The sequence below is a fragment of the Arachis hypogaea genome, chromosome 12 (assembly GCF_003086295.3).
Source record: "Arachis hypogaea cultivar Tifrunner chromosome 12, arahy.Tifrunner.gnm2.J5K5, whole genome shotgun sequence".
Taxonomy (NCBI): Eukaryota; Viridiplantae; Streptophyta; class Magnoliopsida; order Fabales; family Fabaceae; genus Arachis; species Arachis hypogaea.
The window spans coordinates 82227381-82240994 of record NC_092047.1 but is presented as its reverse complement, the minus strand read 5'-3'; the positions used below and the strand labels follow the sequence as shown (position 1 = coordinate 82240994).

General features: G+C 31.7%; 1 protein-coding gene and 1 pseudogene across 1 annotated transcript; one reads left to right on the top strand and one right to left on the bottom strand.

Annotated features, from left to right (window-relative positions):
• Positions 1–841: 841 nt before the first annotated feature.
• On the top strand, positions 842–1264 carry LOC140176770 (uncharacterized). The gene has a single exon (XM_072208314.1). The coding sequence runs from the start codon at positions 842–844 to the stop codon at positions 1262–1264; it is 423 nt and encodes a 140-aa protein (XP_072064415.1).
• A 4445-nt stretch (positions 1265–5709) lies between these two features.
• On the bottom strand, positions 5710–6444 carry LOC112730167 (cytochrome P450 77A3-like; annotated as a pseudogene).
• Between the last annotated feature and the right edge of the window lie 7170 nt (positions 6445–13614).

Sequence of the window (13614 nt, the reverse complement as noted above, 5' to 3'; positions counted from 1 at the left end):
ATCGAAATGTTAAATAAAAGAGTAAACTACCATTTGTACCCACGAAAGTTGAAAACGCTGACATATCCACCCATAGAAAAAAGAAATTACCATTTGTACCCATAAAAAATTATTTTTACAGGCAAAATTATCCAAACACTAAAAAATTATCTAAAATCCCTAAATTACCCTCATCTTCACCACCACACCACCTCCTTCACCCAATCACCTTTCTAACCTTAACCCTCTTCACCCAGCCACTACCCCTCTTTTCTAACCCTAACCCTCTTCACCCAGTCACCATCCCTCTTTCTCTTTCTAATTGTCATTCATATTGTTAGTTAGCTAAATAAGGAACGAAGAAGATAGATACAAGTATTTAAATTCAAGTTTGTTATAATTATTAGGCAGAAGTTGTTATAATTATTAGGCAGAAGTTTGTTACTTAGTATGGCTTCAACTTGTATATAAGGGTGAACTTGTTACTTCTGCAGAATAAGAAAAAGCTACTGGTTCATTCATAATGCTTGAATAACACTTACTCTCTCTCTTCAAATCCTCTTCTTATTCTTCAAATTCTCTCTTATTACTTCTTTGCAATAACATTTAACATGGTGCGGTGAGCCATTGCCATTGCAATGCTGCATCACCTTCATCCTATCCCTTCTGTTTTCTTTTCTTCTTTTTCATCATTCTCATTTCTTTTCTCCTTAACTCACACGATAGAGCTGATGAGAATGTCATCATCAGAGACAGTTCCATGCATTTGATGATGCGTTCCGATCACGAGTTTTAGAGAAGAAGTTCTTCTACCTTATTTGATTTCCAACAACCCAGTACGCATTTTTTTTCTCTTTCCTCAATGGATTCAGATCCACCGCCTCCGAATTCCTCCCTTAGCAATATTGATCTACAAACTCTTGCCAATTTAATTACTCAACTCAATGCAATTCAAGATGTTAGCTCCAAACATCCAGTGCATCCAATCATGGATCCATCTACTCCTTTCTTCATTCACCCCGGTGAACAACCTGGTAAATCCCTAATTCCAATTGTGTTAGACAACAAAAACTATGGTTCTTGGTCTCGGTCAATGCGCATGGTTCTTAAATCCAAAAATAAACTTGCTTTTGTGGATGGTTTTCTGCCACCACCATCCAAGGATGATGCTACCTTTGAAGCTTGGGATCGCTGTAATACTCTAGTTGCTTCTTGGATCACACACTCACTGAGTCCGGACATCGCTAGCAGCGTCATTTGGAACAGCAATGCTCATGATATTTAGGAAGAATTGAAACGGAGATTTTATCAAGGCGATGTTTTTCGAATTGTAGAATTAGATGAAGAATTATTTTCTACTAAACAGGGCGACTTGAGCATTACTTCATATTTCACAAAATTGAAAACAATTTGGGAGGAATTAGAACTTTTTCGGCCGATACCTCTATGTCCTTGTTCATCTACTTGTGTTTGTGGATTTCAAGTGATAAGAAACTATCGGCAAGACACGTTTGTTGTGCGATTTCTTCGGGGCCTCAATGAGCAATACTCTACCACTCGGTCAACTCTCATGATGATGACTCCTTTGCCTTCCATTGATACAGCCTTTGCTTTGCTTCTACAGCAAGAACGGCAGGTGCTTGGGACTGATTCACTTGGTTCTCCAGTCCTCATCAATGCAGTGGATCGGAATGCCACTTACAATCTATCATGGAATGGTAGAGGAAAAGGAAGAGATATACGGGGAGGCAGAGGAGGCAAACATTTTGGTGGAAGAGGACCTCCGAGGTTGTGTTCCTTCTGTGGAAAAACCGGTCATCTTGTTGATGCTTGTTACAAGAAGCATGGTTTGCCTCCCCAACTCAAGCAAAAAATGCTGCAATCTACTAATAGTGTCACAGTGAAATTCGATGAAACTGATGGTCACAATAGCATTGATTTGTATAAGAAGAATGTTTGTTCAGGTACTTCATTTACCGCTGAGCAAAAGGACGCCCTGTTAGCTCTTCTCCAACACCATTCAACACCTAATCCTCAAAATGTGAATCAATTTACTATTGCCACAAATCCACAGTCTTCAAGTGAAGGTAACTCTGTGGTTATGTCTTCTCTTTCACCTCATAGTCATGAATCCTGGGTCATTGACACAGGTGCCACGGTCCATGTTACTTTTAGTCTTGCTGCATTTGCTTCATACACTAAAATAAATCCAATTAGGGTCAGATTGCCAAATCAAAGCATCTTAGTTGCTACTATAGCTGGTCAAGTTAAATTTTCAAATTCATTATATCTCATTAATGTGCTTTACCTCCCAGATTTTGCATTAAATCTTATCTCCGTTTCAGCATTGATTTCTTCACTTGACTGTCAATTCATTTGTAACAAGTTTGGTTGTGAAATACAGGATTACCATACAATGAGAATGATTGGAGCAGCTGAAATCAATGATGGGTTATATGCACTCACAAAAAATTCTCGTTCACTTAAGGAACACACAGCATTGAGCATTGGCACCATTTCACCGTCACTCACTGACCCTACTGTACTTTGGCATCTTAGATTAGGACATTTACCATTTAATAAATTACAAATTATGCAGCAATTGTATCCATCCATTCATGGTTTTAAATTCAATAAAACTGTAAGCATGCATCCTTGTGATTCTTGTCACTATGCTAAACATAAAAGATTGTCTTTTCCAATGCGCGTTTCAAAATCAACTTCTTGTTTTGAGCTTATACATGCTGACATTTGGGGTCCAATCAATATCCCTTCAACACATGGTAATAAATATTTCCTTACTCTTGTTGATGACCATAGCAGGTTCACTTGGACCTTCCCTATGTCACTAAAATCTGATACTACTCCCTTAATTCAAAAATTCATTATTTATGCAGAAACACAGTTTAATGCACATATAAAATGCATTCGTTCAGATAATGGCAAAGAATTTTCTCAGGAACAGTTTTTTAACTCTAAAGGCATTTTGCATCAACGGTCTTGCGTAGAGACTCCCCAACAAAATGGAATTGTAGAAAGGAAACATCAACACCTTCTACAGGTCACAAGAGCCATCTTGTTTCATTCTTCCGTTCTATCTTGTTATTGGGATCTTGCTTTATCATATGCAACTCACATAATTAATTGTCTTCCTAGCAAGTTATTAGCTCAGAAAACTCCTTTTGAGATTTTAAACACCACATTACCTAATTTCACAAATTTCAAGGTCTTCGATTGCTTAGTTTTCATCTCTACTCTTGCTTGTCAAAGGAAAAAGCTTGATCCGAGGGCAAAGAAATGTGTTTTCCTTGGATTCAAGCACAGCATCAAAGGTTTTTTGGTTTTGGATTTAAAAACTAATGAACTCATAGTTTCTAGAGATGTGACATTTTATGAGCATGTTTTACCCTTCAAAAATTCTGCATCCACTACTAGTGACAATAGTATGAACTTTCATTCCACTGCACAAGCACATGATTCCATTGCATTTGATACACTTTTTGACTACTTACACACGCACAATCCACCACAAGGTCATACATTCATTTCCGACACAGCTCATGCATCCATCACACCTCAAAATAATATTCCTTTCACTCATATTAATGCATCAGCATCTCCCTCTCTTCCTAGACCTGCATCACAACATGCACAACATAACTCACAACTTCCACCCTCACTTCCCAATATTAGAAGATTTACTAGAGAAAAGAAACAACCTGCATATCTTAATGATTTTCATTATTTTCAAACCTCAATTGATTCCGCTGTGACAAAATCCTCAAGGTATCCAATTTCTAACTATGTTTCTTCTCATAATTTATCTAAGACACATCACACACTATCTGTGGCTATTGCATCGTCTGTTGAACCCAAACATTATGAGGAGGCTATTGTTGAATCTTGTTGGAAAGACGCTATCTCCGCTGAATTAAAAGCTTTGGCTACAAATAAGACCTGGACCCTCACTCCTTTACCCATAGGAAAGAAAGCCATTGGTTGTAAATGGGTGTTTAAACTCAAACTGAAGCCCGATGGCTCCGTTGAGAGACATAAAGCAAGACTGGTTGCAAAAGGGTACACTCAGAGGCAAGGCTTTGACTTCTTTGATACATATAGCCCTGTAGCCAAAATGACAACATTACGACTTCTTTTGGCTTTAGCTGCTGCGAAAGATTGGCATCTTCACCAGCTTGATGTTAACACTGCCTTTCTTCATGGTGATCTTGACGAGGAGGTCTACATGCAACTTCCTCCTGGCCTTGTTGTCTCTCAAACCGGGTTGGTGTGCAAGCTTCAAAAATCTCTTTATGGATTAAAGCAAGCTAGTAGACAATGGAATGCTAAGCTGACCTCTATGCTCACATCTCTTGGTTATTCTCAATCCAAACATGACTACTCTCTCTTCACAAAACGGACCGGTGAGACATTCACTGCTGCCCTAGCCTATGTTGATGATCTCATATTCACTGGGAATAATATACAAGACATTGAATCTACCAAGAGACACCTTCACGAGGCTTTCAAAATCAAGGATATTGGGGATGTTAAATTCTTCTTAGGACTAAAAGTCGCCAGGGGAAGCAAGGGAATTGCTGTTAATCAACGAAAATATGTGCTTGATCTTCTAGCTGACTATGGTATGACTGATTGTAAACCTGTATCTACTCCTATGGACTACTCTAACAAGTTAAGTAAAAATTCAACTCCTCCCTATTCTGATGTGGCTTCATATCGACGATTAATTGGCAAGCTTGTTTATCTTACCACAACAAGACCTGACATTTCTTTTGCCGTTGGCAAACTCAGTCACTGCCTTGATTGTCCAACCACTGCTCATTATCAAGCTGCCATTCGTGTCTTAAAGTATCTCAAACAAGCCCCTGCAGCTGGTCTATTTTTCTCAACTTCCTCAGATTTGTTGCTTTCGGGTTACTCTGACGCCGATTGGGCATCATGCATCGATACAAGAAGGTCCGTTTCTGGTTTCTGTTTCTACTTGGGGACCTCTCTCATTTCATGGAAGAGCAAGAAACAATTGACAGTGTCCAGATCCTCTTCAGAGGCAGAGTATCGTGCTCTTGCCTTAGCAACTTGTGAAGCTCAATGGCTCTCTTATCTTATGTCTGATCTTGGCTTACCTTGTTCAAGTCCTATTCCTGTCTATTGTGACAGCCAATCCGCTCGTCACATTGCTGCCAATCCCGTTTTTCATGAGCGTACTAAACACATCGAAGTCGATTGCCACGTCGTAAGAGAAAAATCTTCATCAGGTCTTATCAAACTTTTGCCAATTTCCACCAAAGAACAAAATGCTGACATCTTCACCAAACCACTTGCACCTGCTCCTTTTAAGACTTTCTACATCAAGTTGGGATTATTGGACATCTATTCTCCCAACTTTAGGGGGAATGTATGAGTTTTGTGGCGGTTGTTAATTCAGATTGTAAGTTGTCAGTTTTGTCTCAAAACTAGCAACTTAAGGGGGAATGTCATTCATATTGTTAGTTAGCTAAATAAGGAACGAAGAAGATAGATACAAGTATTTAAATTCAAGTTTGTTATAATTATTAGGCAGAAGTTTGTTACTTAGTATGGCTTCAACTTGTATATAAGGGTGAACTTGTTACTTCTGCAGAATAAGAAAAAGCTACTGGTTCATTCATAATGCTTGAATAACACTTACTCTCTCTCTTCAAATCCTCTTCTTATTCTTCAAATTCTCTCTTATTACTTCTTTGCAATAACATTTAACACTAATCTCAAATCCCACCACCCAACACATTCCTTTATCTCTCTGTAAAGCTTTTCTTAGACTTTCGGATTCGCAATCAGCTGCGCTATCCCCCATTCCACCGCCGTCGCCGTCGTGTCCGTTCTCCGTTCAGGAACTTTGAGCAGAGGAAAACCAATTCATCATTTAAAGGACCAGATTTCCTCCCTTCAACCTTCAAATCGAACAGTGTGTCAAGGTATGAGAACGTTGTTACGATTTCGTCGGAGCCTGGATTCTCTATAGCTTTTCTTCTCTGTTCAATCAACGGTACAATAAAATCCACCTGTTCCTTTCGAACTTGTAACACTCTTTTCCTCTATTTCGAGAAGAAAGGACTCAGGATCAGAAGTTAATCATCGAGTCTTGGATTCAGAGTTATGAGAACGTTCTTCATCACTTGATCTATTTTCTCCACCTTGTGTTCTTCCATGTCGAGGCCAAAACACATTGCAACGAGGATACAGAACGTCGCGAACCTCGCGTCTTTGCGGACGAAGACAACGCCATTGTTGTTCTCTGCTTCAGTTCTGAGGCGGTTGATGAGCTTCTCCATAGCATTGTCCCTCACGGTACGGAACTCCCTCAGCCTGGTGGAGCTCGGCATGTTCTGAACCATGTTCCGCCGCAGAGACTTCCAAACCGGTCCGTAAACAGCGGCGTTAACGGTGAACTTGTTAGAGCTGAAGATAGTCCTGATAGGATATCTCATCAATGTGGGATTGGAGATTAGAAAGGGAAAGAGGGGTGGTGGTTGGGTGAAGAGGGTTAGGGTTAGAAAGGTGATTGGGTGAAGGAGGTGGTGTAGTGGTGAAGATGAGGGTAATTTAGGGATTTTAGGTAATTTTTTAGTGTTTGGATAATTTTGCCTGTAAAAATAATTTTTTATGGGTACAAATGGTAATTTCTTTTTTCTATGGGTAGATATGTCAGCGTTTTCAACTTTCGTGGGTACAAATGGTAGTTTACTCTACATAAAAATTATCTAATGGGTAAAGGAGAGAAAGAAAACAATTAGGAAGGAAAGAAAGAAGTTCCAAAGCGCTAGTTACTACTGTTCATAGAGAAGGTGGTTTGAGAAAATGATGTCATCGGTATTCCTCCTCCAACAATATCGCCTGAGACAGAATTTCCCCAGGTTCCTGGCATTGGTCCTCGAAGACTAAAGCGTTCCGCGCCAACCAAATCTGCTATAGAAGGTAAGCCACTTGAGCACTTCTGATTCTGAAATTGGGTTTGAATTTCTCAACTTCCATGAATTGACTCCACCAATCCCAAGCTTTTAGGTCAGGGTCGCGGGGAATAGTGCTAGCTACTAGGGAGCTGTTCCAAATTTGAAGAACTTCTGGGCAGAAGACAATGACATGCATCGGTGTCTCCGGCGCCAATTGACAGCGGGGACAAAGGCTGCTAACTTGTGGTAATTTCTCGTTCAATTTTGCTTTAACTGCAATGCCTTCATAGGCTAATCTCCAAGCAAATAATTTGACCTTTGGTGTTACTCTCATTTTTTATATCTTACTTCTTAAGTTCTTATATAAAGAATAGTATACGACTTTTTCATAATTATTTTCACCGGCTTTCTCTCTTCGACAAATAATTAATAGAACAAATAATTGGAAAATCACCATTTAGATTTTAGATACAAATCATTTACATCAGAATATAAAATATTTTGACCCACGCACATGCCTAATTGTTTCAAAATTGACCATTCAGAGCTAGTAAAAGTTACCAACATCATAAAAGATGCCAAAAATTGATGTCCAATTTTTGGATCGTTTATTTACTGAAACATCACAGGGCTCTAATGTTTCTCGATTGATGTTTTGGAAGAAAAATGTTTGAAGCACTTTCAGTCCATAACAACCATTCACAAATCCAAAATCGCTAGCAGTGCGAGTTATTAATAATGTCTACAATCAAGAAATCTAATAGTATCTCAATATCCCATCGCATGTTCAAGACAAGTATCCTTTTCTGATTAGTGCAACGCAAATATTTTAACATAAGAATAAGAATTCAGGACCGAGTACAATAAATAAATAAAAATTCCCACAAATTCTGGAAACAATAGTCAATTAACATGGTACTATTTCACAAGTATTAAAATTATATAATAGTATCTGAGAGTTTTTTTTCTTGAATAAAACCAAATAACACAACTAAAATAGAGCCTAGACTCTATTTCATAAGTATTAAAATTATATAATAGCATCAGAGAAAGAACAAACTATAAACACAACTAGAACAGGGGCCTAGACTCATCTCTGAAATTTACATCTGAGTTGTACTAGCTTCCAGTATAAATAAATTAAAAGATAATCTCAGTAAGTTAACATTAACTTCAAATGCAAACAATAAATGCAGAAAAACAGACTAACCATAACCACACGAAAACTGGGAGAAAATGTTTAAACACGATACTTAATCAAAACTATGAGTACATTTTTAATTTTTATTTGTCAAGAATTATCTTATATACAAGAAGATCACGCTAAACCAAATAAGATATCATGACAAAGAAAAATATGAAGCAATATCACTTATGTTTTGATGATTTTATGATAGGCAGTAACTATGATTACTCATGCAAGCAACTTAACAATCACATATAATTATTTGAGTCCCAATGTATGCAAACTTTTATGATAAAGTAATCACAAAATTTGACTAGATATCTCATGTCACAAGATATACGTTAAAGATGGATAAATCATGATGATACATGCTCAGTTACCATCACACAACACTAGACTTCTATTTTTTGATTACATATTTTTTTTCACACTGTGCCATAAAAGGTTTGAGACGCATTATCTCCCGAGCGTGCCATAAAAGTAATGTAAAATATAAGGCCAGCAACAGCTTGGCTATTAGCCTTGACAAGATGATCAAACTTAAAACGCGCATTCTACATGGTAATAACAACAACCATTAGTGAATGAGATTATAGTTATGAATTAAAATCGATAAGGCAATTACAAGATTCTGTGATATGATTTTGTTGAATTGGGAATAGGGTTCCTACTACTACTTCTTCTTCTCCTTCCTCTTTTTTTCCGTGAATTTATGTGGGTTTTTGGACTTATTTGAAAGGTATTTAAAGATTTTGGTTTAATGATTTTTTAAAAAAGATTTTTTATAAAAATAAAAGTGATTTTATATTTAGATATTTTATATAAAATTTTTGTTATTTATCAATTATATTTGGATAAAATAAAATAAAAATAATTTATTTATTTATTTATTATATAAAAATATTTTTTTAAAAAAAATCTTAAAATAATATAAATTATAACTTTTTAAAATAGATATTTTTTATTTTTTTAGTATTTTTATTTTTATTATAAAAAATTTGTTAAATGCATTAAAAAATAAATTCTTAAAAAAATATTTTTATTGATTTAATAATACACAAATTAAACAAGCACTTAGTGTGTTTTAAAATTTTAATGAGACGGAATGGAATTTAATTGAATTTTAGAAAGAACTGAATTGTAATTTAATTTTTACATTAATTTTTAAATTTGAAATAAAAAGATTAAATAAAAAAAATGGTTGAAGACTTGAAGTATATATAATATTATTGTATTACCTTTAATAAGAGAGAAAGAAGATTGAAAAAATAGATATATTTAAAAAATTAAATTATGTTAGGATTAATTTAATTATTTTAATTTTAAATATAAATTTATTAGATTAGATTTGCAAATCTGATTTATTTTAAAATAGGAAAAAGAATCTTCTATTCTATTATATAAAAATTGGATGTCTGCACTTAATGATGAAGCTGACATGGCATGCTTCGGAGAGTGTTTCCTAATTTAATTGTTTTAACTCATTCAATACAATTTATTGCACTGACTTAATTATATCAACTAATTGATTTGATTAGATATTTAAATATTTCTTTTCTTAATATAATTTATTATAATTTATATTACTTAATTAATTATACTACATTAATTATAATTCGTTATATTAGTGAATTAGTCTTTTCATTTATAAAGTATAAAATAAAATAAATAAATTGTTATTTATTCTAATTAAATTTGTTTATATACTATATATGAATTAACGTTTATTTTATTATATAAAAATCGAATTTCTACACTTAATGATAGAACTGACGTGACATGCTTCTGAGAGTGTTTCTCAATTTATTTCTTTTAACTCATTAAATATAATTTATTATGAGATTAATTATATCAACTAATTAATTTGATTAGATATTTAAATATTACATGATTATTATAATTTATATCAATTTGTTTTAATAGTATTTCTTAATTTATTTTTTTTAATATTCTGGTAGTATTTTTTAATTTATTAAAACAAATTAGATATAAATTATGTATATTAATTAATTGATTTGATTAAATTATTAATAATTAAAATAATAAATCTATAAATAAAATAAGCAATTGAGATATTTTTAACTAATAATTAAATCAAATTAAATTATATGTATTGAGTCAAATTCAAATAATGTGAATTAAATACTAAACTAAAATATGATCATTTCTTGCTTATTCAAATTAAATGCAATAAATACAAATTAATTTTGTTAGATAATCATGATTTTTTGGTCTTCTATATATAGACGGTCAAACAAAATGATAAGAATCATCATTTTTATCGCCCTTGCTATTTCAACTCTTCTTTTCTTCTTTTTTTTTCTTTATATAAAATTTCTTTTATGGATAAATAAAAAGGTATGGATGAATAATGTTTCGTTGATTGTTTGTTTATAACTCGAAAATGTCTCAATTTAAGCATTACCGTTGCTCAATGGAGCTGCCGACTACCGCTGAATTCATTGTATAGCTGGAGCAAATTATGATATAGCGAAAAAGCGTCTATGCATGCATGCTATTCTTCTTTATATATGTATCCCTCTATTTTTACAATTCACATCTTTATATATTAGATTCTTTTTTATATTATTTAAATTTGATAATTTTTTTTTCTATTTTTACGCTTCTAATTATTTTTTGTCTTAATATTTTGTTCTTATCAATTTCTATATTTTATTTAGGTTAACTTTGTAGTTCAAATATAATCATTTATGTCATTATTGAATGTTATGAAATTGACCATATATTAACAATAAATAATTCAAAAAATGTATTTTTTTGGAACAATTCACCTAAATTTAAATTGTTACGTTAAATAGATAATGATAAATATTTTTTTATTAAATCTCTTATAAAAGAAACTTATAAAAATGTTATGTTATATGATATAATTTGATTATATATCTTTTTTATCTCCAATCTAAATTATTTGAATTGGCATACTATTTATTTTTAAATTTAATTAAATATCTAAATATCTTACAATTTAATATAATTTAATTTATATAAATACATGACTTTTAATATTTGTGTAATAAATTCTAAAAATATTTTTGCAAGTTATAATTTTTTATCTGTATATTTAACTTTTAATAATATTTTTATTTATTAATATATTATTTCTATTATTTGAGTATCAATAATGCGTTAGGAATTTTTTATTGTATAAGTTATTTCGAGAAAAAAAATGATAAAATTTTATTTATAAAAATTTAAAATTTAGTGTTTACTATGATTAAGCTCAAATTTTAATTTATTTTTTATATTATATAAATATTAAATTCTTTTATTAAACACTTATTTGTTTATGATAGGATATTATATATAACTTTTATATTGGTAATTAAATTTCAATTGCTACACAAAAATAATATATTTTAGGTAATTGTAAATTTTTTGTTATTTTAAAAATCATGATATATTTTTAAAATTATTTAATTATGTTTATTCTTTTAAAAGGATTGCTATTATTAGAAAACAACTAATATTTATAATAGTCTAAAATTAAAAAAATAAAAAATAAAAAATATTAATATTCTAAATTTTTGAAGTATAAATCTTAAAATATATATATATATATATATATATATATATATGATTAATGGGTATAATTGGAGTTTTTATTTTATTCTAATTTTTTTCAGAACATATTTGCCTTATTTAAGTTTTATTTTTTTATTGATTGCTTTTTTTTTTGGTATACTTAACTATCATTAGTTTATATCAATTAAAATTTATACCTTGAATAAAATAATTGTGTCTAAAAAAAATGAACAAAAAAATACTTTTATTTTCAGTAAAAATTTATGTCACTTTAGCTTTTTTTCTACATCACATCTTATATTTTTACTATATTTATAAGAGAGTTTTTGTTCAAATTTAAAAAAAAATTTAGTTATTTTTCTTTCTTTTAGTTTTAAATATTATTTACTAATATAATAAAAAATAAAAATAACAATAATTACTCACATAATTAAAATAGATATCCTAATATATACATGATCCTATATATATCAAGAATTGTTATATATAATAAATAATTATTTATTTTTTATAATTACTATTTATAAAATTTATTACATCATTTTCTCCTCTTAATATCAATATTTAATGAATATAAGATATAAAATATTATTTATATTATTTAACATACAAAACAAATATCTTAAGTCATCATGTAGAACAAGAAGTATAATAGTGCAAATACTTACTTACTTGCTTATATTATTGAGTTTCTGCACTTAATGATGGAGCTGACGTAGCATGCTCCAGAGAGTATTTTTTTATTTAATTATTTTAACTCATTTAATACAATTTATTACAATGACTTAATTATATCAACTAATTGATTTGATTGGATATTTAAATATTAATATAATTTATTATAATTTATATTACTTAATTAATTAAACTACATTAATTGTAATTCATTGTATCAGTGAATTGTTTTTTTTTAATAAATAATTTATTATTTATTCTAATTAAATTCATTCAATTGGATGACGCATAACAATGCACACGGCATTCCTCTACTTTCTGTGCCTCTTGATGAGCTCATTCAGCTTCATACTGGAGGAGATCAAAGAAGTATTCATTTCTTAAAAAATATAAGGGCATTTAATTCAATGTTTTGTTTTACATCAATGGCCGGAAAAATTAACCGTGGGGTGAACAATGGGACTGCTCCTCCAATTTTTAAGCCTGGGGGTCAAAACTACCATAGCATTGGTAGCTTACTTCCTCCGGATAGTCTGCGACCAATATTTGCCCAACTATATATCTATGACACAGAAAATGAGATTGATAATCGGATACGCACACTTCGGTAATTTTCATGCAACCAATCAAACATTTTAGTTATTTTTTATCTGTGAGAGAAAATAACATAAAATTTATTGTGTGTTTTTTTTTTGTGCAGTTTCAATGAAGCTATAAATGAGCGGGATAAGAAAATTGTGGCAATATTAAGAAACATGCTAGATAAATATAATAATTTGGCAAAAAGTTTTCGCTATGCAAGAAATAGGTACCAACAGGAAAATTGCACAAACATAAAGTTTAAGTTGATTAGTAAAAGGACCACAGGACATACAACTTGCCATCTGCATCAGAAGTGGCTGAATTGATTGTTGGCGATATCGAACAACTAAGCAAAGATAGAGATATTATTATAGAGAGTCAAACTAGATTCGCTGAGATATTGTTGGCTGCATTACCTGTGTATTGTGATGAAGGGTTTTTTTTTGTGTATGGTCATGGGGGTACTGAAAAAATATTTCTTTGAAACCTTATGTCTGTTGAGATTCGCTCAAGGGTGATATTTTGTTAAACATTGCTTCAAGTGGTATTGTATCTTTACTTCCTCCCAATGGAAGAACGACACACTCAAAGTTCAAAATACCGCTGAATATAATTGAGGATTCTGTATGTAACATCAAACCTGGTTTCCCTTAAGCAATGCTGCTGTTGAAAGCTAAACTTATAATTTGGGATGAGGCTCCA